This window comes from Lontra canadensis, unplaced genomic scaffold (assembly GCF_010015895.1).
Source record: "Lontra canadensis isolate GAN:19392208 unplaced genomic scaffold, GSC_riverotter_1.0 scaffold89, whole genome shotgun sequence".
Taxonomy (NCBI): Eukaryota; Metazoa; Chordata; class Mammalia; order Carnivora; family Mustelidae; genus Lontra; species Lontra canadensis.
The window spans coordinates 5,944,037-5,970,156 of NW_022631083.1; the positions used below are offsets into that span (position 1 = coordinate 5,944,037).

Consider the following 26,120-nt stretch of genomic DNA (forward strand, 5'->3'; position numbering starts at 1 on the left):
TTCCACTGTGGGCTCAAAGGGCTTGTTTGGGGGGCACCGTCTGCCCTGTGCTCCCGGGGTCACTGCACGACCATCTGGGAAGCCAAGTTCTCATCCAAGCATCAATGTTCTCTTTATGGTCTTTGGGATCTGCCTCCCACCTGGGAAATTCAATGTTCAGGTGCTTAGGGCTAAGGTGCAGAAAAGCTCGAGAACTTGGGTTGTAACAAAAAAGGCTATTTAGACCACGCACTACTTAACCACCTAGTGCTGCAAGAAAGTACCCGAAGCTAGTTCCAAGGATCATTTGCCCTGCACACGCCGGCCCAGAGTAGGGTTCTGGGACCTGTGCAAACATAGCAGGTATATTAGGGACTTGAAATATCACATTAGGCTGAGGCCATCCTCTCCATAAATAAAACACTATATATATGTTTTTTTATAAAGCTCTGCACATAGAAAGCAATTCATTCATGTCTTAAAGTGAATTTAACTTTTTCCTAAAGATAAAAATCATTTAGAGCCTTTTTTTTTTCCTTATGGAAGCAAGCTGCTTCTTTCCTAGGATTTCTTTTCGAGAAGACTTAGAAAAATGCATACATTTTTCCTTTCCAATGCTAGTCTTATTACTTCATATGAGCACATGCAAATAAGATTGACTCGTAAATATATTACTTGGATTTTGTTACCGTATAGGCATCTGACCTATGGATAGTTACGATTTTATACAGACGTGAGGCATTTCTGTGACTAGGAGCAGAACTGGTAGAAACTGCCTCTAGGAGTGGAGAGAAAACTCCAGGAAAAGGAACTTTGAAGACTAAAATGATAAAAAACATTTCTGTCAAAGTTCCAACTCAAAAATAAAATTCCAACGCCTTTAAAGGCGTGAATTAATTTGAAACCTTTACAGATGATAATGTAAATTGACATCGCCCGGAGCACTCTGGTGAAAGAAAAAGGGGGCCTCTTAATAAAGAGTGAGCCTCCCTCCTTCTAATTAGTAAAGGCCTCTGTGTGTTGCCATGTTACCAAACACCATTGAAAATGAAATATTTATCAAAACCAGTGTCCCTCACTGTCCTCCTCCTGATTGTCTAGATAGAGGAGGGCCACTTTCTTTTCATCCGAAATCACTGACCTTTGGTCTACCATCCTCTGTAGCTGCACCGTCTTGTCAAACTCAGCCTGCTCCTTGCCCTTTTCCCCGGGGACTTGGTGTCCATCCCCAGCAGAGCCCTGAAAGCTCCCGCCAGCCACCCAGGCCTTCCCGCTGCCCCCATCTCTCCAGGCACCAGGGTCAGGGGTGCCATGTGCAGATGCTTCCGTCCCCACGGGGAAGACGACTGTGGTCTCTCGTGTCCAGCGGGGGGTCACCTCTATGTTACTCACGTCCACCTGAAAGGGAAACGGGGTGTCTTTGGGCCCCAGGGCCACCCACCTTAGCACTCTGTGGCTGTCTGCTAATTTGCCTCGCTCGGGGGAGCCCACTGAGCCAGCAGGTGCAAGGGTTTCAGACACGGATCCAAACTTCCCCGTTTGGAAGTTCTGGATGCTGCGGGACCCAGCCCAGTGCACCTGCTAATGCCCAAGGCCTCTTCTGCCCCTAATGCGTCTCCCACACTGGCCTCCTGAGAAAACTGGGAACCAGCCCTTGGGAAGGCGCTCTCTCTGGTCATCAGGATCTCGCCATGCACAGAGTACCTATGAGCAGCCTGGCTCCTGTCTACCAAGCCCTGTCTGTGGGCACTGCTGTCCCATTTGCTAAGTGCTCTGGGCAGGGGGACGATCTGCTCAGCGGCTGGATGTCCCCGAGACCTGATTTTGACCTGCCCAATGCATCTGCCTTTCCCTGACCAAGCTTCTGTGACACCCAATCCCCTTCTGTCTGGGGGCTGTGACCTAGATTTGCTCACAGAACCCCCCTCTAGGGCCAACCCGAAGGGGCCTTACAGAAGCCTGGGGACCCGCGGACTCTCAGTTTGAAGATAATCACTGCCCTTCCCCACCCTTAGAAATGGGGCCTGAAAAATAACTTCCCTTTCAGTGTGAGACTGTTTGGAGCCAAACACACTGTGCCTCTCTGTGTCCGTGGAAAGCTCCATGGGGCCAGGCTCTCCTGCGCACACACCCCCAACTCCTGAGAGGCAGGGACAGATCCTGGGAGGAAGACTTGACTTTGATCAGGACCCAGGGTGAGGTGCTTCCCAGACCAGGTGGTGCTGGCCGAGCCAGCTTCCTGACTTGGGTCACCTTCTCCACTTACCTCCACCACCTGTGCCGTGGGTCCCTCGTGGGAGACGTGCTCAGTCCTCCAGATGCCAGTGGGGCCTACCTGAATGCGCCTCACAGACCGGCTCACATCCTCAAGCACGTGCGACTGGGCAAAGGCCCTCGGGCTGGTGACTTCCACGGTGGCCGACACGGGCCCCTGGGACGTGGCCGGCTCCGTGCTGGGGGAGGCCTGGCTGGCATCATCCTCCTCACCGTGGGGGTGGTACAGCTCCTGCGTGGCCCAGCGCCTGAAGCGGAGGCCGGCCCCCGGGACCTCCGCCGAGCTCTCCCTGTCTGGGCTCCCGGGGCCCGGGCTATGCCGCCTGGCCAGACTGTCTTGTACCACTGACTCCACAACCTTCTCGATCTCCCCGGCTTCGTCTTTGCTCAGCTCCTCCAGATCTAACTGATTGGCGTCCACGGTTTTTGAGAGGTTGACTTCAGCAACCAAGGTCACGGCCCTCCCGCCAGAGGTGTGCACTTTCTTGACATCGACGGACACATTCCCGGGCCCACCCTGACCCTCTCTGGTGAGGGCCGACAGCTCTTCCTTCACGCGCTCCGGAAGGTTCTCCTCCAGCTGCCCGATCACTTCCACCAGCTGGTGTCGGGGCTCCTTGAAGGCCCCCTTGATGGACATATGGATCTCGTGCGGTATTTTAATCTCCTTTTCGATAACTGTGGGTTCGGCATGGAATTCACCACTTCTAGTTTGTTCTTTCCAGTGAGTAGGACCCGCGTCCTCCTCCGGCGGAGCTTCCAAGACGTCTGGTGGTTTCACAACCGTCTCTCCCCACCCATCCTCCCTCTTGGTTCTTCTCCGAGACCCGGGCACGATCTCATCTTGCCAAGAATACCGGATGGTGGACTCTTCTTCAATGTGGATCTGCCCGTACACGGAGCCCTCGTCCCTGTCCTGCCCCCCGGGATGCTCATCAGGCGTGGACACAAAGTAACTCTGCTCTCCCCCTTCCGAGTCGCCCGCCTCCGTGACTTCTTCGACGTGGGTTACGCTCTCGTGGGGCCACCTGGTCTTCTTACGCTGGTTTGCTGAGAACGTGACGTCTGCTCCTCCGTAACCTTCTTCCTCCTCAACAAGCCCCTTGGAGCCCGGAGACACATCGTCCACCTCCTCCACTTCGAACGGGGTGGAAAACTCCTCTGCCTTCTTGCCACTGACGTAGCTCATGGGTTCCTCGACAATCTCCACGTTGACGACCCTCGCTCTGCCCTCTCTTCCTTTCAGACCCAGGTTGATGATGTCTCCTATCCTCTGCCCGGCCGCCTTTCCCTTCAGGTCCACCTCCTGAATGTCCTTGCTCAGGAGGTAGTCCAGGCCGGCTTCGTCTGACACATCGACCTCCTCCGTCAGTCTCGACTCCACGACTATCTCGGTCTTTGTTTTCCCGTCGCCGGGAAGCTCTTTCCTGTCCACGTAAGTGACCTTTGTGTCCGGAAAAGCATCAGCAGATGCTTCTGCCTCCGGAGACTGGGTGAATTGCTTCAGGATGCTGGACACGATGTGTTCTGCCACGGTTTCGGTCGTGGACTCGCCCTTTGGCGAGCTGGCGGTGTCGCCGGGGCCCAGCCTGAACCGGGCCTCCTGGGTTTCCACGCCTCTCCCGGTACTGTCACGAGTGTCCTCCCGTGGGGGTGTCTGGAAAGCTTTCGGGGCCACCTGTGGCGAGCTCTCCTGGGAGACTTCTAGACTGATGGGCACCTCTCTCTCTCTCACGCTTTTGTCCTGCGCCGACTCCCTCCCTCTCCCCTTTTCCCTCAGTTGCTGGCTTTCTCTCATTCTTGCTTCTTTATCTAACTTTGTCAGCTCTTCCCACCTTAGGTTTCTCTCCTCTGAAGCCCTCTCTTTGGAATCAAACATCTTCTCTTCCCACTTTTTCTGGACGGTTTCTGGCCTGTTTCTGTCTTGCTCCTTTGTGGCGTCAGCTTCTGTCTTTGTCACAACAACGGTCCTCTCACTCAACCAAGTGCTTTGGAAAGAGCCTGCCGACTCGTCGCCCCGGGGTTCTTGGTAGGACTTGGAGGCCACAGCAGGCTCTCGGGCCGCACGGGCGGAGGTGTCCTGCGGACCTGCAGTTCTTGGCCTCTCGGGGAATGTTTTCACCGGAGCTTCAGTATTTCTTAAAAGACTGTTTGTTGAAGAGAAGGTTCTGAAGTTGGTTGGACTCTTGGAGGTTTTCTCATGCGAGTTGGAAGTTTTTTCGTAAGTTGTTTCCTGCCGGGTGGTGGTACGGGAAGAGTATTCTGAACCCAGGAGGCCTCTTCCGGCTGTACTCCCAATGGTGGGCTGTGCCAGCAGGTGAGGGCGCTGTGTCAGGCTGTGGCTGAAGTTGGCTGTGGGTGCTTTCTGCCTTGCAAACCGATTTCTCTCATTTTCCCTCTGTAACACCGAGCTGGTGTATCGATAGGACGTGCTCCTGAGCTCTGCAGAAAAGGACAGGGATCGTTACCTTCTTTTATCTCAAATCCCATCGCGTCATCATAAAAGCGTACTGTCACAGCAAAAAGGGCGTTCTAAATGAGAGACTGTCAATCCCCAAATCATTTCTTCTGGTGGTTTTAAAAATCCTGTTACAATAAAACACAGCATGACACGTGCTTCAAACCAACACCTTTCTCCAGCTACTGGTCTGAAAACGTCATGAATCTTCACAAACTTATCAAAGGCGTGATCGTAGAGCACGGTACACGCAGCAGAGAGGCCTGGGGTGCCTGTTTCCAGGACTGAAATGTCACAATGTCATGGTAATTTGGAAACATTCATTTTGACTTTGTTGACCTAAGTTTCTGCGACACATTTCAGCGGATTAGAGCTTTAGTGCAGGATTACTAAGGACCAGCCAGCATTGTCCCTCCACTATCCCATGGGTTCTTATTTGCTGTTGGTTTCCACGTTGGGCCAACAAGTCCTGCAGAATTTAACTTTTTCGAAGGCTCCCTGACTTCTACTTTTACCCTTCTATTTTTACAAACTTCTTATCTAATAAGGAGAAAGAGCCGGAAGCCGACCAGGCACCAGCACTACGGACTGTTTTAATGTCAGAATCCTGGGGGTGGGAGGCCGACCATGGGGCTCCCTGCCTGGCTTGGGGTCACCCACAGAGGGTGCTACCCTGGGCGTGCCCAAACTCCACCGCTAGGGGACCCACTCTTCGGAGTGGCAGCTGGTCATTAGAGGTGCCCAGAGAGCGCCCCCTGGTGCCTGCCACACCCCATCTGGCTGAGCCAGGGAAAGCCTACTCCCCCAGCTTGGTGTCCCTGTCATGGCAGCCAAGGCCAGGGGCCCCTTGAGGACAGATCCCAGGACACAGGAGAGAGGCCAGGTCAGGACATTTTCTATGAAGATTCCTCTTTTCAAATCAACATACTAATCCTGAAGAGAGATGCTCCAGAAGCATCTGGAACCCTGGAAAAGTGCAGGAAATGTCTGGTTTTTAATTAAGGTTCACAGAGAAATATGGAAGATGACAGACTGGTTTCAGGTTTTATCACCTCGTGGGCAAGTGGCCAGGATTATTCTAGACCATATTACAGGAGAAACATAAGCGTCTCCATAAGCACTGAGAAATTCACTATGTAGGAACACATCTGTACATGTACTCAGTGAATAGTTAATGGGTACGTATATCATACAGGACAGAGAATGATCTGGAAGTTCAAAGCTTCATGAAAGATTTCATCGCCTGTCCTCTTTCTTCTAACGCTCCTCGCTTCTGGCATAATCTGTAACTGCCAGACTAAGTTTAGTTTACAAATACTGTCTCTGTATCCTTTAAAAAGCTTGACAAAACAATCAAGGAATGAAACAGAGGCTCCCAGGAGCCCTCCTGCTGAGCTCTTCCTAGACCAGTGACCACAGCTCAGCAGAGATCCATTAAGCCCTAGCCCTAAACTGTTGGTTCCCCTCCCAGTCTGGCCCTACCCCTTTTCTCCTCTCTCCCTTCTAAGTGAAGACTTATGTACCCTCAAGTACAAAATGTAGCTAAGTAAACCTTGAAATCGGGTGAACGGTATCTTTGGCTTTTGTCAACCTTACTCGCAAAATCAGAAGGCAAAATTGTCGGATGCTGTCTACAACCAAATCCGAACCAGTCACAGATACCTGGAACCGAAACGGTGGTTCTCAACCCAGTGACCTTGGAAAGCTGTGAAGCGCCTAAGAGGGCTGCAGTTTTTGAAAAATAAAGATGAAGAGTGTTTTTTGTTATTTGTTTGTTTAAATCTGCCATCTATCCAGATTGGCAGTTAACCCAATGTTCTCCGGATTCAAGTACCAAAGACGTGCATTCCCAAAGCGCCACAATTTTGAATATGGTAACAGTCAGGGAGACTGAAACCCTGCTGAGTAAGCCGGAGACTGAGCGTACCGTACGTAATTCAATCTGTCCTTCCTCGGCCAGAAAGCCCTTTAACTTCCATAGGGTTTTAAAAGCTTTTTTTTTCCCTTTTCCTAAAGTCATTCTACAGGTTCTTAGAGTCCTTCTAACGGACACTACCCTGTTCTGTGGGTTCTGCGGCTACCGGGAATATGAGCTTTATTCTGCAGCCTCCGGCCTCCATCAAGACGGACCTCAGGCCTCCCAGGGACACTTGCTGCGTACACGAACCTGACCTGCCCAGGCTGACCCGGGGCAATACAAATGGTGTAACCATTCCCACCTCTGCCTCTCGTGTGGGAGCAAGTTCCAGAATGTTGACTCCATGCTTCATGGAGTCACGCCTCCCTATACTTGTGTTAAAGCTGTAAGTCTTCGGTGTGTAAAGGCCGGTCCCTCCAAAGGCTGGGATACACAAGCACCCGCGCAGCAGCTCCCCCTCCTTTCACCCTCCCCTTGTCTCCATCAGCCCCTTCGCCTCCCTCCCCCTACTGGCCAGAGGAATCAATGAGTTTCCTAAGCGTTTTCCCACACATTCCCGTTTGCATTCTTACTTAAACCACGACCCCTTAAATAAAATCTATTTGGTACTTGAGAGAGGGATGAATAACGTTCACCTGAACAAAAAAATCCTGCCTAACACCAGTTCTTCCAGACAAATGATTTAACTTTCCGATTTAACCATTTCCACTTTCCGATTTAACCATTTAACAGAATGAAACTGTTCAGGTGGAAAACATCCTAAAATTAAATAATTGGCTTTTCTTCTATTTTTACCTTGTGGCATGTTTTCAATGCGCTCGGTCAAGATTATCTCTGGATTGCTCTCGCCTTCCAGTAAGGCTCTGTAAAAATAATTAAAAAAAAAAAAAAACTCATCAGGAAACAGAAGAGTGAGACGTGCTGCTATAAGTCACAGTATGTAGTACTTGGCCGGTAACCACAGTGCCACAGTGTCTTGTGTTTTAGGACTCGTGTCTGAAGATACGGCACCAGAGGGGGGCAAATCCCGCTCGGCGGGCCTGGCTGGGCAGAGCGATAAACAGAATGAGTGGTGAGGGCTACGGAAGTTTTGGAGAGGCAAGCCCTTCTGGAAAACCCTTCTAAACCCAGGATGAGGGGAAGAAGGAGATAGACCGGTGAGGACCGAGGAGGGGAAGTCAGCGGTCTGTCTGGCTCATCTGGGAAGCAGGGAGGGGCCCACACATGGCAGGTCACCCCAGGCCAGAGGGCCCTAGGCCAATTACAACCCCCCACTGGGGTCCTCCTGGAGTCCCAGGTTGCGGGGCTGACTAGGAGCAGAGCAAGGACTGCCATCTGTTTGTAAAAAAGGCAGCCAGAGGGCATGTGTGGTTTTCATGCTGGGTTCTCTGGGGACATCTTGGAGCTCAGGGGAAGGAGAGAGATGGAAGCAGTCAGGCAGACAAGGAAAAGGCAGAGTGGTAGACCCCCCCCAAGGGGCCTCGGGGCACCCACAGGAGCATCCCCTTATCTCCTTTAACAAAACAGCAAAGAGCACTTGACTGGGTGACCCCTTCGGCCACACCTAGAAGTCTGAAACTGCAGACTCCCCCTGAAGCTGTCATTCCCGTGCACAACCGGGAGCCCCGAGGACAGAGTGCAGGGGCCAGCGGGCTGGGACAGCTCAGCACCGGTCAGCACCGGAGGCCCGTCACACGGAGAGACCCCTAGGACGCCGGCTGCTGTGGGCACAACAGTTGTTCGGTCGCTAGAGCAACGTGGGAAGTCGTCACTACCTTCGGTTCCAAGGAGTACACCACGTATGGCAAAGGGCAGCCAGAAGCAGGGCCCAGTCGGAAATAGCGGTAACCACGGAGAGCTGGGCACCGAGACAGGGCAGGGCCGCCAGATCCAAGCGGGGACTCGGCGGCTCGGGCAAACCGGTGCCAAGTTCCATTCCCACTGATTCAGACGAGGGGATTCCCGAGAGGGTGAGGACCCCACAGACAGGTGGAGAGCAGCCAGGGAGGGCCCGCCCCGTGGGGAAAAGCCAAGAGTGGGACTCCACTCGAGGCGTCCATGGGTGGGCCCACCACGGAAGCAGGGGCTGAGGTTCACACAGGTGGACGTTCTGGAAGACTAGGGACCCGGGCTGTAGCCCCAGCCCTTCCAGTTGGCGCCAAAGCCAGGAAACCGGACACCAACCCATTAATCCCACACCCTCCTGACCCAGCGTTTTAGGTTCCAGGAACACAAATAGCTTCCACTGCTGAGAACATTCTGCCGTCTGCGGATAATAAGGGGAAGGGTGAGGGTAGCAGTCAGACTCTAAGGGTCTGTGTGGGAAGCTGAGGGTTGGAGAGGCGGCCGGCCACAGCACCGGGAGCGGGGCTTGGCGGGAAGGCCAAGTTCCACTTAAGGTCTGCCCTCCGCCCACTGGGCGGGAAGCTCGGGGATCACAGGGCTTCTGCCTCCTCCAGCCGCCCCGGCCAGGACACAAAGACCTGTGAGGAGACCAGGTCAGGCCTAGCTTCCCTCATCCCTCAAAGAGGAATGATTTTGCTCCTCTTTCAGGGGAAATCCAAACCACCATCCAGTTTCAACGGAGTCCAGGACCCTGAGCAGGACACGCTGGTTACCTGGGAGTGGCTGCCAGTCTCTTCCACCCCAGCACATGTGAGGTCATGCACTGGTGACCAGGCCTGGCTAAGACTGGGCACCTAGCATGGCTCGGACCCTCCCCTCGGCCACCTCCGGAAGCCCTTCTAGCAGCCCCCACGCAGGGCCAATGATAAGCATCCAGCTCTGGGGTTAGAGGACTGCCGGGCAGGGACAGCATCTTGGCTAAAGGCACCCAGCTCCTTCCCCAGGATGGAGAGTCTACTGGGACCCTGGCAGCCTGGGCACCCCTGCCAGGCCCAGGATGATGGCATTGCGTACAAACTTTCAAAAGAACAAATCCTGTGGCCGGACCCCCGGGACTATATTAACACAACCACATTCAACATCTTTGGGTGACTTGCATCCAAACGCCCCTCTGGGGCTCTTCCAGAGCCTATGAAACTTCTCTTGGGCAGGAACCCAGTCCTACTCTGCAGGGCTGGCTCCTAGAGGGCAAGGGCGTGGGTCTCCTTCCCCACCCCAGCATCTGGCACAGGGCCTTCCGGGCACCATCGAGGCACCTGTCGTTTAATTCACACCTTAATTAGCAGACGCCTCTCATGCCACACATGACATCCTGCCCTCCACCAACACAGCTCACAGGAATAAGAGGACAGAGGCACAGACGAAATCGCTCAGGAGATGCCAGAAATTTCCTCAAAAGCTCCAAAGGGCACATTTTTAAGGAACAGACTCATGCAACTTTAAGAAAAGGGTAGAGCATTCCCTGGTTATTTTGAGAGCACTGGAGGAAAACGGCCTCCAAGCCGTGGTGACTGTGTGAAATGCCAACCCCCTGAATCATGAGCTATTAGGGAACGTTTCATACAGCCCCACAGCTTGGCGGCCTCTGAAGCAGGATAAGCAAACACGTGTGGGAAAACCAAGTCCCTGGCCTCATTAAGGTGTCCAAGACCGCTCCATAGTGCGTAAGTGAGCTGTAATGTGGCCTCTGGCCAGGCTCCAGGCCCTAATAGACCCCATTGGTCATCTGAGCGGAGCCCAGGGTAGGCTGGGACTCTCTGTCCAGGATAGATTATCCTAATGGAATTTCAGGGCGTGTCTGGTGTTATTCTGCCCTGGGGGCACAAGGCACGCCCTGTCCCCATAAATGTGGACAAAAGAGGGACAATTGAAGGATGTTTCCAGAAGGGAGGTCAGTGCAGCCAAATGGGATGGATCACAAAGTGCTTCCTGGCCAAACACAGGTGGGGAGTGGTGGGAGGAAAAGGGGATGGGAGCTGGGAGAAGCCTCAGAATGGTCTCCCTGGCCTCTCAGCTCTAGAGAGGGTGGGGAACCCCCTGCCACCTTGACTGAAGCAGGGCTGGGTGCAGAAGGGGGAAGCAGGGAGAGAGGACAAGCATCGCCATCTGAATTGGAAAGGTCCTGCCCCACACCACAGGCAGATAATGGAAGATAATACCGAGGCCATGCTGCTTCTGGTCATTCCCTCTATGCTCGGCTCTAAACCACATATCCAAACACATCCATCAGTTCTAGAGACTGAAAAAAAAAAAAATCAAATGATAGACAGACCGAGATTACTAATAAAACAGAGAAAAGCAGCACTGAGAGTGGTTGATGGAGAAACTTCCCGAGTAAGGAAGTTTGCCTGGTTTCAAATCCCACGCCTGCCGCTTCCTAGTACTGCGACCTTGGGCAAGCCACTCAAAGCCTCTGTGCCTCAGTTTCCCCATTGCTGAAATAGGCAGCATTCACAGGTGTGTGGTGGTGGCTCTTCTGGAAAGTTCTCACAACAAAGGCTGTCACAGAATAGGGGCTCAATCAGTGGTCACAGTCATTGTGATCATCATCTTCTACCAACCTGAGAAGAAAGCGGACTTTCAGTTGAGGAGAAGAGATGATGGAAAACCTAAAATCCTGGTGGACAGAGAGCAACTGGTTTCTGCAATGATGTGGGGAGGGCTAACAGCCAAGTGTACAGATTACTCCTCTCAGCCGCCTCTCCTTGAAACTACAAGATTTTATTAATTTCAAGCATTTCGCCTAATAACCAGCTAAGTCTCCATGTTAGCACATGGTTCTAAAGTTTTCAAGAGAGCAGGACTTAATTTAACAAAACAAAATGGATTTCTCCAAGCGCTGGAGAAATTCCAAAGAACGGTTTTCCTTTGAACAGGTGCATGAAAGGGGGTAGGTGAGCCCCTTCTCATTAGTCATTATTTCATTATTCATTCATTATTATTACACAATAACGCAGGGGCCGGAAATATCATTACGACAGGGAAATTACCAGCAGTAAGCATCATCTCTACTGCTTTATGAGCGGTCCAGATAGAGATGGAGTATGTATTTCCTCCAGTTCAAACACTTTCTTCTCCCTGCCAGCATAAGAGGAAACAGGAAGCACCTACGTCCCTGCCGTACAGATACACAAAGACCCTGTTTTGACGTCGTAGTGTCCGACCTAGCCTTTTATTTATTTTTAAAGATTTTTATTTATTTATTTATTTTCCAGAGAGACACACACACACAGTGAGAGAGGAAACACAAGCAGAGGGAGAGGGAAAGGGAGAAGCAGGCTTCCTGCAGAGCAGGGAGCCCGACATGGGTCTGGATTCCAGGACCCTGGAATCAGGACCCAAGCCAAAGGCAGATGCTTAACGACTGAGCCACCCAGGCGCCCCCTGACCTAACCTTTTAAAAGGACTGTGCCCGAAAGCGCCGAGGCAGCAAATCTTTGCATTCCATTTTCCTATCTGGCCAGCCGAGACTCCCTTCAGTATTTTTCTTTCGAAAAATGGTCTGGCTCTGCTTTCCATTTTTTCAGGTGACATTTAGAAAACCTGTTATGTATTTGAGCCCCAAAACCTTAAGAACAAAAAAAAGGTTCTCTTTTAAATTTTGAGGGAGAAGGCATATCTGTCCCCCATTCTGAAAGCCAGGACGGGCCTCTTACGTACACGGTTTTCAGAGCCCGCGGTTTTGGGGGTTTGGGACTCAGTTTATTCCCGGGGGAGCAGCTGCTTCATGGAGAGGGCTGGTCTCTGGTGGTCTGGTCTGCCAGAGCACGTGAGGAACGGCCGCCTTGTCCCAGGGTTCCAGCCAGGAGCCTTCCAGTCTGCTCCCAGCGCTTCTCCCAGCGAGGCTCCAGGCCCTTGGTCAGCCTTCGAGGAGGCTCCCTTGGCCTGACCACCCTGTCAGCTCCTCCCACCTGAATCTCCAGTGACTGTAGGGACCCCCTGAGGCTTCCCTGCGCCCAGTCCTCCTGCGTGCCAGCGGCTAGCAGCCTCCCCACTGCCCCCCCCAACCGCCACAGAAAGTCCACCTCAGCTGCCTCCTCTCCCAGACCTCTGCTCACCCGCCTTGCACTCTCCTTCCTCCCCTTGTTTTCCGATCGGATTCCCCCTCCTGGAGCTCCTTCCTGAGTCCCTCCCTGCCTGTCCACTTCTCACTGCTTATTTTCCCAACCCTTCTAGGCCAACTCAAATCTCACCTCTTTTGAAAATCTCTCCTGCCAACCTCTGCTAGAAGCTCTGAGTCCCGCCTCTGAACTGTCTTTATCTGACCCAGTAAATGGTCTGTTGGACCTGAGTGGACCGGTCCCTCCCCCTGTGTGCCCCCAACTCCCCACAGCCCCTTCTCCTGCACGTCTATTCAAATCCCCACCGTCCTTCAGGACCCCGATCAACCTCACCTCCCTCCTGAAGCCTTCCCGGATTCTCACAACTCCCTTCTCCCCCCCAGAAATCTGGTACTCTTGTGTCTTACAAGGCATTTGTTTCTAATGGTGTGGGGGGGGGAGGGACTTAGGTCCATGTGGTCTTGTCCACAGCACCTGACCCTCAATGCCAACCCCCACTCTGTTCTGTAGGTTTGTGGGCCCCTCTGAGCTGGCGTGGCACCCTGACTGCCAACGTCCCTGGAGCAGCCAGAGGGCACAGGCCCCGCTCACAGAACACGGCCTCACAGCTGTGGCTCTTGCCCATCCCTCAAACACAGCCCTCCAGTCCAGGCCCCCAAAACCAGGCCTGCCCGGGAAGCCCAAACGTCTGGCAGTGGCCACAGATGACACGAGCTCAGTCCTTGGGTTCTCGCCCAGATAGCCCCTCTGCCTGGTGGCGCTCCCCACGTGATCTTCGGGAAGCCCGCACTGCAGGCCTCACCCACCATCCCCCGCCACGGCTCCCTGCACACCACTCGGCCTGCCCATCATTCATCTGCCTCTAGGCCACTGTGAAACCCGCTCAGTGCCTCCGGGATGCTCCTGCGCTGCTCTGGTGACAGTGGCGGACACCCTGAGCCACTGGGGATCTTGTCAGGAGCCTGGCTTTGACCAGAGAGTCTGGAATGGGCCTGAGAGTCTGCATTTCCCACCAGCTTGGGAAGCCAGATGGTGCCAACGCTGTCAGTCCGTGGGCCCCTGGAGTGGCGAGGGCCCGCAGCCGTGGTTCTCCACCCTGGCCGCACTGGACAAAGCCTGGGCCCTTCCCATGCCAAGCTCATCAGAACATCCAGGAATGGGCCCAGGGACCGATGCTCTAGCAGGTTCACCAGCTGACCCCCAGGTGCAGATGAGGCTGGGAACCACACTCCCCTCAGTGCTCGGGGCGGCCGGTGTAATAAACACTCACGCCCCAGGAGGCCTCATGACTATGCATGTGGTGCACAAGCCCCTCCAGCCCCACGTAACTTCACTGGGGACAAGCAGACCGGCGAGCCCCGGCCCCTGGGGCTGGCCCGTCTTCTCTTGTACTCCCCCTGGTGTCTCAGCCATCAGCCAGCCCCAGATTACCGCCCTTTGTCCCCTGTAGTGTGGGAGGAGAGGGATCGTTCTCACACTCACCTGCCGAACAAGGCACCAGAGTCTTCCTGAGTCAGTGACTGGCCCACCAGGTTTGAGGATGTCCTCCAGCCCTAGACGCTGGGGTTCGCTTTGTTCGAATTTTGTTATTTTACTGAATTGCGTCTTTACTTACAACCTCTACGTCTACATTTAGTTATAAATGACACTATTCTGTTATCAGTGTTTCTTATTCACTGGGAAGGCAACCGGAAAGGGCCCATATCTGGGCTCGGGAATGCGTGTGACACTTGAGAGCTGGCCCCAGCAGAGCTGACAAGGCCCAGCTGTACTGTGCTGGGCTTCCAGCTCGCAGGCTCCTCAGCCCCTTGGCTTATACTTGAGATGCTAAGTCAACACACCAACATCAACTCCGCAGCCGTGGGGGATGGGCCACTGTAGGGAAAACCTGGGGCAAATCCACCCGGTCTCGGTCAGGAGCGGGAAACTGTGCCAGCCACACCATCAGCCACCCTTGGCCCCTCTGGATAGGGCTGGTGAGGAGTCACACTGCACGGGGCCCTGGGCCGTGGTCCCCAAGAGGCTGATGGTCCCTGCTGCCCTCCCTGGGGGAGGTGTGGAAGGAAGGTCAACTCCCTCAAAGACAAGGTTTATAAAGATCAAGCAGGCACCTGTGAAGGGGTCAGAAGAACAAAAGGGCACTGACACAAATATGCATGTTCATCCCTGTTCTCAGGATTGGGGCAGCAGGACAAAATACGGAAAGAGTCACATAAGAGATGCCAAGGCCTTCTCTGCAGGACACAAGGCAGTGACAAAAATGCTAGGCGCTCGGCTCGTACAAAGAAATGGGCTGTGTTCCACTGCCCGTATATCTTTTCGGTCTGTGGTCATCTCCCAGACTAAATCCTGAGTGCTGGGAGGCGGGGAGGCAGGCACCCGTTCTAAACCCTGGGCTTGGGATCTGCGGCTAGTCAGGGCCAGGCTCCTCATTTTCCTTGTGCGAACTTGGACGTCAGAAAGACAGACAGTGAAATCAATCACCCCCTTCCCTGAAAGTACTGTGGCCTTCTAAATTCCGAGGAGGAAGCCAAGTCAATCCCTAATTGGGTTACAGCAATGCCAGGAACAGAGAGAGGCCATAAACTCTGTCTCAGCCGACAATCAGGCAGCCGACGTGAGCACAAAGGCTCCCCATCAATGCCCTTGAAAAAAGCTCCCTGTTGATGCCCTTGAAAAAAGCTAGGGTGTGAACAACTACCAAAAAGTCAGGCACTGGACGCTCGGGCAAGACGCCCACAGGCCCTCCGACTTCTCACGACAGAGAACGAGGGGCAGGACCGAGCAAGGAAAGAAAGGGCTCGAATCCCAGAGGGACAAAGCATAAGACAAAAGTTTCCAAATCCAACCTACGGAACTATTACGACAAGGAAGATCCAACTGCCTCTGCACAGAAAAGAGTCACGTGACGTTGATGTCACCTAACACGGGCACAGCTGTGGGTCTGCTGGGACAACCCCACATCTGCTCTAGGACAGTGCCAGTTTGGGGCACCTCCCACCCCAGAGTCACTCCATGTAGCTCACGGGACAGTGGGCCCTTCTAAGTTCCAGAGTACTTTTTCCCCCAACCAGGGACAGGGACAGGGACAGGCACATGGCCCAGTGGAGCCAGATTGCAGGGCCCAGGAGTTTAGCTGAGATGGATGAGCAAAGAGCCCCTTCCTCTGACCAGGGGGGCAAGACCAGAAGGACAGAGCCAGGAGCTGGCTGGGGCCCATCCTGCCACAGTGTGGGCAGAGCCGAGAAGGGAGAGACCAGGGAAAGCAGCAGAGACAGTCACTGTTGACCACACCCAGACCTACTGCACCTACAACTGGGGACTTTTTCCATCAATCGGGGAATAAGTGCCTTTGTTGGCTTGAGGCAGTCTGAGAAGGGCTTCGGTCAGTCCTGATTAATACTTCCTTCCCCTCAAATGAAGCCTGTTTTGAAGTTTTCCTTATTAGTAATTCAGATCACCTGACCCAGCTTGATTTAATTTTGTGATTTTCCATCCCATGAGATTTCCAAGGAGACTGTGAGAGATGGCCCTTGAGAAGGACGGGCTGGCTGGGCCTCCTCTGCCATCTCTCCATGTCCTGAGCCCCCTCCCCTCCGCAGGATGCAGCCACATCACAGCGTTCAGAGCAGGGACCCGGCAGAGCCCCCAGTGGCTTGCCTACCTCTCTGTCCAGCTGGGGCTCTTCCAAGAGCTGCTGTGTCCTAGGCAGGCCTTGCCCCTTAGGGGCTGCATCGGGCTGAGGCCAGGGACTACCCGATAGCCTGCTCCCTCTTCCCTGACGGTCAGAAGGGCCCTGATGACAGGCTGACTAAGGCAAGTCTTCCAGACAATGCACGGTGGGGCTAGCCCAGGGCTGCAAGGCGGACCACCTGCACACCCCAGCCAGACATGCTCTCTTAACCCAGGCCACTTGGCCGTTAGGAGAGCAAAGTCATGATCGGGCAGCCCACAGGGAGTGCTGAAACGCGCCTGGGCTCTGTCCAGGCTCTGCCTCCCACCAAGGGAGTGGACCTTAATCCCTTCTTAGCCTCTCCAGGTTTTAACGCCCCTCCCCCATCTGTTAGCAGTGATGCCTTCAGAAGATGGCATTTACCACTGCATCTTCTTTTCACTTTGGGAGAGGCCGGGTTTCCAGAGCTCAGTCCCACCCACGGCTGATTCACGCTCTGATGTCCCCTGGGAATGAAGGGGGCATTGTGTCCACTTCACATGACTTGGTGGGTAAGGCACAGATCTCTCACCAGCCTGGGTCCCTGGCCTCCAGGCCCCCCGCCCTCACCTGCAAGAGGGGCGAGTAGTTTCCACCCGCCAGAGATGGTATCTTGGGCAGTAAGCAGCGGCAAAGCGCTTGTGCTGTGTCCCACAGGCAGTAAAGGCTTGAGAATGTTAGTGGCTGGTACTGTCCTTCCAAGTGGGAAACCTGGGTATCTCAAAAGTCCTTCTGCTGCAAGTGCCTGAGATCTGCCCCCCTCACCAGTCCTCACTGAGCATGAAATCTGCAGGAAACACAGGGCACCACCCCAACCAAAGACCACTTACCCCTGGGGGCAGGATGGGGAAAGCCAAGGAGAAGCATCACTTTCCGGACTGTGTTCTCTGCCCAGCCCCCATCCGTCCCCTTTGAGGACTTTGAGACTGTTTCCTCCAGAATGCTCACCCCCAATTCAAGTCATCATCTTAATAAAGCCGGCTGCCTAGAGGACTAGGTTCATCTTCCAGGAGAAAGGCAGTGCCTTGAGGCCAAACCCATGGGGAGTCGAGTCAGAGCCCTGGGATTTGAAGCCACAGTGTGATGGGCACTTGGAAGTGGACTTTTTGGGTCTGAGTCCTGGCCCTCCACTTTCTAGCCCCCTCACTTCTCTGAGCGGCGTTGGTCCCCCATAAACGCTGTCCCTAATTCCTAGGATCCAAGGAGTTGACAGGTGCGAACCTCTTGCCTAGTGCCCAGGACACACACACCCCAGGCAAGGGCACGAGTTCTGTGAGCCCCATCAAGGGGAGGGTGGGAGGCATCTGCTTGGCGGTTTAAGTGTGGCACCCATCCTCCTCCTCTCATTTTGGCCCTATACTCCTCGCCTGGCCATGCCAGGGGTCTGCTGTCTGATCATCACATGGCCCCAGGGACTCCAGAGGCTACGGGGGATTTCACCCAAGCAGCATCCTTACCGGTACGTGGCCACCTCCAGGCTGAGGCTGGTCTTCACCTGCACGAGCTCCTGGTAGTCCCGCAGCCGGTCAGCCATGGCCAAGGTGAGGGCCGCCTTCTCATCCTCCAGGCAGGCTATCACTCTCTAAAGAGAACAAAGGGCTTTTAGATGGGAGGGCTTGAGTTCCGCTGTGTCAAACTGAAGGTACCAACAGTTCAGGATGCAAAAAGGAAAAAAAAAAAAGTCTATAGGCTTATGAAAGACGCAGTCGTTCTAAGGGTGATCTTAAATACAGTTTTTCTTCCCCACAGAATTTTTTTTTTAAAGAAATGAAATCTTGCCATTTGCGACAATGTGGATGGAATTAGAGGGTATTACGCTTAGCGAAATAAGTCAATCGGAGAAAGACAACTATCATATGATCTCCCTGATATGAGGAAGTGGAGATGCAATGTGGGGGGGGGTCGGGGGGTAGGAAAAGAATAAATGAAACAAGATGGGATCGGGAGGGAGACAAACCATAAGAGACTCTTAATGTCACAAAACAAAATGAGGGGGGTCAGGGGGGAGGGGGGTAGGGAGAGGGCGCTGGGGTTATGGACATTGGGGAGGGTATGTGCTGTGGTGAGTGCTGTGAAATGTGTAAGCCTGACGATTCACAGACCTGTAATCCTGGGGCTAATAATACATTATATGTTTATTAAAAAATTAAAGAAATTTTTTTTAAAAAGAAGTTTTTTAAAATTATTATTACATGGAGGTGATTTTGACATGGGACTGACTGCTCTGTTCCCACTCTCTAGTGAGAACAAATGCTTAGAAGTTCCTGAAAGCATCTTTGTCTTTCAAACATTATCCGACTGCTTCGGAAAGTCAACACCACCAACCGGTCTACGGCGATCCTCTTCAAAGCGAGCCCAGACCACGTCATGGGGCTTTCACAGTATCTGAAATGGAAGCCCCCCCAGTTTGAAACAATTTCCCCCCAGACACATAATTTCCCCCAACACTAAGCAGGTTCTCTCACCGAGCTCTTTGTTTTACCTAGAAAAGCTGCCCTGGTGAGACAGAAGATCCTCAGGGCATAAATATCAACATGGACCAGGATGTGACTCTTTCTTGACTGTGCTCAGAAGACATCACTAATGAGCACTCCCTCCCACGTGCTCCTATCATGCTCGCAGCCCTTAGGGCACGTCCACTCACACCTGGCTAATTACGTCAGCCTGTCTGTCCCTCCCACCAGCTGGGAGACACTGAAGGGCATGGCCCGCTATCTTGTGCATCCCCCACCTCTAGAAAAGCGCTCATCCCCTACAAGTCACCCTGTAGACAATCAGTGAACTGCACTTAAAATGATCACGATAATGCATATCGCCTCCTTAAAAACATGCTATTTTAAATTGACACCGTCTTTGAGCTTGTAAACACAGTGGCTTCGTCTGTACCATTTTACGGTTTCACGTCAACACTTTGGAGTTGCTCTGGGGAATAATTAACTGAGCAAATATTTAAACACTGAAATGAGTCCATATTCTTTAACTTCTGGTTTGCGATGGAAAACAGCCTTATTTCTGAAGACAGCTAACTAAACTGGCTACATTTTTAGACATTGATCTTTGGGGAATTCAAAGAAGACAGTCGGGAGAGGGGATCTGTTTCCATTCCCCTCGTAATCCCTCCAGCAAAGGCACCAGGCAGCACACTGAACGTCCGCAGTAAATATATAAGATCAGCAAAAACTGGCAAATTAAGATCTCACGCTGGATCCACTACTTTAAACGATGCATGATCAGCATGTAAATAATCCTCCCTCCCTAAGAGTTCTGTACCACCTAATGATTGTTGCTAGGTTCTCTTTGTGTACATAAAGCATGCTAAAAACAAAAACTGAAACCATTTAGGTTTGAAAGCTGAGGAGTCAATTTAAGAACCTCTAGCTAGTATCCCAGGGTAGATCTACATTAATATTCTCCAAAACTGGCATTGTAAGTAGATAGTGAGGCTTGCCTAAAGCAGACCATTCCAGTCTTGACTGAAGTGACAGGGCTGCCAAAATTTAGCCGTGATATTTAAACATTCTTCCGGCAAGTCTTGGTGTTAAAGCCCTATGTCCCCCCATTTTAGAGGGAGTATAATCCCAGGTCTAAGATTAGAGTGTAAGACATGCTGTAAACATCCCAATATTACACCTTTTCACTGCAGGAGATGAAACCTGAATATCAAAACTCGGAAATCTGTACTGATCTTTTTCTTTAAAGAGAACTTCAATTATTGTTAAACTGTTTAGAAAAACAAAAAAAGTTATCACAAGCACTCGGTTCTCTATCCATGAACATCCTGAGGAGGTCAGAATCTCCCCGCCATGCCAAACCACAGGTAGGCACAAAGATTCTCTATCTTCCCAGAGGGCACAGAATAGATCTGCACCCCACAAAATAGGAGGGGGGGTAAAAAAACCCAAACTGTGTTGTAGTTAAAATAAGTATAGTTCCAACCACATTTCCGTGTGACTCAACTCTCCCAAAACTGTCAAAGGAAAATGACTTGGCTTTTGGAAGCAGGAACGTAAATAAGAACTTTTGGCTCCAGTCTCCATAGAGACTGTAACCGATCCTGCTGGTTGAAGCAAGCTTCGGCTTGGCGTCGACTTTGCCAGAAGTTTTCTAACCAGAGGTGCTGGAGCAGGATACCCAGCACTGCTGATTCTCACCGAGCAAGAGCAGTCCCCCACCTAATGGTATAAAACTGGGGAGAGAGGTCACCTTTTCGAGTTGCTATTTAGGGAACTTCCGGATGGCATCACGGGTGATGATGCAATGGAGGTCCGTACCAGGGACAGCGTGCTGCTGGGCGGGTCCAAATAAAACTCCTCGTCCTCCCCCAGCGGGAGCTGCTCTCAGCTGAGCGAGTCCCACGGACAACAAAACAGGAGGAGTCTGCGAATGTCACGGTCACTCAGAATCCTGACTGGTGGAGCTCGAGGGAATTTAGATACTGGGACGACCTCCCTGACACATCAAAACTAAATGCATTTGGAATAATGAGCGTTAATAGAAGGCTACTTTTTTTTTTTTTTTAAAGCTCTAGTCCAGATAATACGCTCAACTCCAGACTCAGGTTGGTATCTCTCAGTACGAGGTGGGCATCTAAGAGGCATCTCAGAGTGAACTCTGATCTCCCACCCAAATGGGCCATATCATCTGCTCCCAACCCCCTTCAGCAATGAGCACTCCTTCCCCAACCCCCCAGTGGTTCAGGCAATAAGTTCTAGAGTTGACTTGGGACGTCCCCCCTCTCTTCCACTGCCTCCAACCCACCCGCAGGCCTTGCTGGGCTTCGACCTCAGAGGACAAACTTCCTCTCAGCTCCTCATGGCTGCACCTGGTCCAAACCTCCAGCACCTCCTGCCTTGATTAGTACAGAGGTTCTCCCTGCTCCCAACTCTTGTCCCACACAAGCCCCAGAGCAAGGACATTCGGATACAGCCGGTCACCATTCACCTCTCCTCAGTGTCACCCATGCTGCTCGGGGCCAAAGCCCAAGTCCTTGTAGAGGCCACTCTCCACTGGCCCATCCTGCCTGGCCACACCCGCCTCCAGGACCCCCTGCGCTGTTTCCACCTCAAGACCTTCAAAGGCGAGGGACTTTCTTCTCTGTTTTGTTTTGTTCAGGCTATATCCCCGGCACTCAAGACCCAGGCTAGGCCCACAACGTGCTCTGTCGTGGTCGGATGAATGAATGAACCCAACGTGGGCACCCTGCGAGCCGTTTTTATTACCGCTGTTCCACAAATGGGGGAACAGAGACACAAACGGGGGCAGAGCCAGAATTCAGGCCCAGGTGGGGCGGCTAACCCCTCCCCCTTCCAGTCAAAAGAAATTTCTCATTCGGTCACATTCTGGGGACTTGGAAGCCTTTTCTAGTCAGCCTCAAAAGGCTAAGAGCTCAGTCTCATAAGCAAAACTCCAGTGTTTATAGGGGTTGGGGGGGGTGGTCAACCAAAAATGTCTTGAGTTTTTGTCCAAAGCTTCTTCCAACGAACTGGGAGACAGGGTGAATTACTCAGGCTTTAGGTGATCACAACCATATACAAAATGCTGGGGGCTTGGATGTCAGTTCAGCAAACTTCTCTCTGGCAGATCTGGGGTGTGGGGCTCAATACACAGGCCTTCGGGGAAGAACCGCTTTTCCCAGAAAGAGAGCTCCAGCCAGTGTCCAGTTCTCTTGGGCCACAGAAGAGGCCCCGAGGCAGGGAGACAGTGGGCACTGAGTGGGAGAGGGGAGGGTTCCCACGAAACCACAGCGTAGGCAAAAAGTAAATGAAACACATCTGCCACGAAAACTATTCTGACAGCCGGCTGGAAGGATCAGAAAGTGTTTTAAGGTTTCAGACTGATGGGCACCTCTGGGCCAGCCCTTAGGAAGAACAATTACCATTATTCTCTCAAGGCAGAATGCTGGCTTAACGTTTCTCTTTGATGCAACAGAGAAGAGAGGAAATGTTGGATCCGGGGTTAGTGGCTCAGACACTGGCACCTGAAGAGAACATATGTGCCTCAGTTTCATCATCTGTGAAATGGGGCTCCTATTGGAATCTACCTCATAAGATTGAGCTGAGGACTAAGAGTGAATAGGTAGGTATCAAGGGTCTGGTTCCTGGGGTATCTGGCATGCCAGAAGCACTTGATAAAAACTCTTAGTAATGAAACATTCACTACAGTATATTAGTTAAATCCGGTTTTATGATATTTTCAGTTTCCCCAGAGCAATCTTCTATAGAATGTGAAAAAATCGAGGGCTTGGGGTTCACAGATACTCTTTAACAAAATCCCTAGTATTTTTGCCCTTTAAAAAAAAATACTGATGGGGGTCGCCTGGGTGGCTCAGTCATTAACATCTGCTCTTCAGCTCAGGTCATGAACCTGGGACCCTGGGACTGAGCCCTGCATCAGGCTCCCTGCTCAGCGAGAAGCCTGCTTCTCCCTCTCCCACTCCCCCTGCTTGTATTCCCTCTCTCTCTCTCTAGGTCAGATAAGTAAACACAATCTTTGGGAAAAAATGCTAATGGTTTGGTGTTGAATCTTCGGGATGCAATTTGAAATTCGCCGGCTTTAAAGCTAACGGGGGAAAGATCTGAGCTATGGACAAGGGCATATTCAGTGCGATGAAACATACAGATTGGAAGTGGAAAGAAAAAAAAAAACCAACAACCAAGTCCCGTCGACATTCCTTGCTCCCTACTTTTAAGGCAAAGACGCGAATTCCAGTGAGAGAGGAATCACCAGACAGACTGCCGAGTCTAGCCCCCCCACCCCCTGCGACCCCGGAGAAGAAACTTCACCGGCGGGCCCCTCCCCCATTCAGACTGCGTATCCATAGCAGAAATGAGACAAGGAGCTCCCACTGCAAGGGAATGGTGAGGAGAATGCTTTTGAAAACTATGAGGCAGAAGCCCAGCAAAACCCACATTCCACAAGATTACATTCCAAACAATTTTGTATTGCACTGCTTTATAGATTTCCCATCTAGACTCCAGCTTTTTGAATACTGAAAACCCAAGGCAGTGCTCAAGACCTAGGAGCAGTCAGTAGATATTTGCTGATTATTTGTGGACACCTGTCACATCACCACAGTCCTCTGTGTTCCCTTTACTCCTGCATTTAAACACACACACACACACACACACACACACACACAATCCCTCTACCACAAATCTTTAACCCCAAGCTACAAATTATCCCCTTAAAATATTTCTGAATTTTTGTGGGTGTTGTTTTAAACTGTTGTCCTGAGAACTAGTGATGGTATGATTTGGGGATATTTTCAATTCTGGCCTCCAGGAGGCAGGACCAGGTCCCATCCTAGTACCGCACTGGGACAATAACCCTCCACAGGTATCACCCTGTCAGTGTCCGTTGGGGCTTTGCTTCTCTGAAATAGTAACTGTTTATATCACATCCTTCCACAGGGAGCAGCCCCTTTCCACAACTTTTCCACTACCCAGAGATCTGATGTCTGCTGGGGAGATTTTGAGAAAAACATCCCGAAGGACCTCTTGGATGCAGGAAGGCGGCAGCCCCTCCCAAGAACGCACAAGGCAGGGGCCCAGAGAGCCAAACCGGCCGCCTCCTACTGGGAAATCACTCTGGCAAAATAAAAACCGTTTTACGCAATAATTTAAGTTTTCTCCAGGGGTGCCCTACCGCCAAGGGGCTGTCATTTTGAACAGCTGCCGGTCGGGACTTGACATTGCCGAGACACCTCCCAACCCCGAAGGAACGAGCTGTCGCTTCTGAAGTCGTTTCTGGAAGTCAGGGGGCTTCTTGCTGGACTTTTATGTGAATTAGGTCTACGAAGCACGGTAAGTTGAAAGGGAGCCTAGAGCTGGCTGGGTCCTGGGTCTTTTGTCAGTTTGCACCCGCTCAAGGCAAGATCGAAAGAAACTGACAACCTAACAAGATGACAGGGACGGAATTCTCCACCGGGACCCGCCACCCGGCACTAGCTGATCCGCAAACCGCGCTCCTCTTCCGACGCAGAGCGAGGGACCCCCCCTTCAGCGCCCAGTTGCCAGGGCCGGTCGAACCCCCTCCGTCCCGGCCCCCCACCCGCCGGCGGCGCCACGCTCCGGGCGCACGCAACGGGTCCAGGCAGCGCCGCCGCCCCCCACCACCCCGACCACAGGTAGGGGCCCGGGGTGCGGACGTCCCCTGCGCACGGACCTGCCGTTCCTCCGCCTGCAGCTCGTACTCCTCCTGCACCCGCCGCAGCTCTTCCTCCAGCAGCGCACGAAGCTGTCCCAACTCCAGCACCTCGCGCCGCAGCGCCTCCGCCTCCTGCGCGCACAGCCGCGTCTCCTCCTCGGCCTCGCGCCGGCTCTCCTGGCCGCGCCGCAGCGCCTCCTCCAGCTCGCGCACCTCGTCCTCGTACATCTGCACGGTGTCCCGCCACGACTCGGCCACCAGCAGCGCGTAGCTGTCGTGCACCTCCCGCAGGCGCTGCGGTGGCGCGGCGGGGCCGGTGGCGCGGACCCGGTAGCTCATGGTCAGGCGGGCGGCGCGCGCGCGCAGCTCCCGCACATCCTGCTCGTGGGCCGCTTCCAGGCCGCGGCGCTCGGCCTGCAGCCGGCCCAGCAGCGCCTCGAGGGCGGCGCGCGCGCCCAGCGCCTCCTGCAGCTCGCGCCGCTGGGCGCCCAGCTCGGCGTCCAGACGGCCGCGGGCGGCGCGCTCCTCCTCGCCCAGCCGCTGCAGCTCCCACAGCTCGCGCCGCAGCGCATCGCGCTCGCCCTCGGCCAGCGCCGTGGCCCAGCTCAGCTCGTCCAGCTGCTGCCGCAAGCCGCGCGCCTCCTCGGCGAAGCGGGCCTGCCCCTCGGCCCACAGGCCCTCCTGCCCGCGCCGGCCACGCAGCTCCTCCTCCAGGAGCAAGTTTTCGCGCTCCAGCTCCCGCACCCGGCACACATAGTCGTAGAGCCGGGCGTTGAGCTCCTGCAGCTCGGCCTTCTCGGGGCCCGTGTGCAGCCGCCAGGACAGCATCTTGCTGGGCGTACGGGGCTCTCGCGGCCGGCCGGTTCCCTCCTGCCCTGGTCTTGTCCCCTCTTCTGAGCCGCTCCGGCCCCGCCGCTGTCCGGGAGGCCCGCAGACTGGGGCAGACGCCCGCGCGCCGCGACACTTAGCGGACGGGGCGGGCGGGAGTGGGCTCAGGCCACCGCCTCCAACCAATCAGAGCGCGGCCCGGCGCGGCCACTGCGGCCGGACGGCGCCCCCTGCCGGAATGACAGCGGCCGCGCGGACTCCCGGCAATGCGATAACAGCTGGGGGCGAGCGGCAGGATCGCTGGGCAGGGATCGGAGAAGGGATGCGGGGACAGGTCCCAGTTGCTGCTGGACGCGCGCACCTGGAGCACCCGAGCGTCCTGGCGCTGATGGACAGAAACAGAAGCCTCCACTAAGTGAGATAGAGCTGGTCGCTTATGGGAGACTTCTCATCCGCGGTCCTGAATATCTGAGGCCTTCCTATTTTTAAAAATTATGTATATACAAATTCTGGAACACTGAAAAGAAACTAAAAAAACATAGTACCTAACACATCACCTAAAAAAATTTATATATATACATATAATATACACCTATAAATCTAGTATACACACATATACATACATACACATACATAGACGCACTTAAATAGTCTATGTTAATACATAAACACATACTCATTTGCCAGTTTCAATGTACAGCCAAGAGTTTTCTTTTGATATGGGTTGACTCAAGTTCCACGCCTGCCTTATACAAACTACCCGTAAAGGACATAGTCTACACTTTCCAATATCAGTTTCTTTCTTTCCGAATGAGAACTAAAAGAGATTGTGAAGTGCTC

At 53.2% G+C, this 26,120-nt stretch overlaps 1 protein-coding gene across 1 annotated transcript; it reads right to left on the reverse strand.

The window, feature by feature from the left end:
• Positions 1 to 413: 413 nt before the first annotated feature.
• On the reverse strand, positions 414 to 25,375 carry SYNM (synemin). The gene is made up of 5 exons (XM_032836037.1): positions 24,471 to 25,375; positions 17,765 to 17,889; positions 7,425 to 7,492; positions 2,246 to 4,695; positions 414 to 1,377 (listed from the first exon to the last, which is right to left on the reverse strand). The coding sequence occupies exons 1-5, from the start codon at positions 25,278 to 25,280 to the stop codon at positions 1,039 to 1,041; spliced, it is 3,792 nt and encodes a 1,263-aa protein (XP_032691928.1). The 5' UTR covers positions 25,281 to 25,375; the 3' UTR covers positions 414 to 1,038.
• Between the last annotated feature and the right edge of the window lie 745 nt (positions 25,376 to 26,120).

Coding starts and splice junctions, on each gene's coding strand:
- SYNM (XM_032836037.1), bottom strand. CDS start 25,280: ATGCTGTCCTGGCGGCTGCACACGGGCCCCGAGAAGGCCGAGCTGCAG. Junction 7,493..17,764: donor CTGGAGGTGGCCACGTACCG/GTAAGGATGCTG, acceptor TTATTTTTACAG/AGCCTTACTGGAAGGCGAGA. Junction 4,696..7,424: donor CATTGAAAACATGCCACAAG/GTAAAAATAGAA, acceptor CCTTTTCTGCAG/AGCTCAGGAGCACGTCCTAT.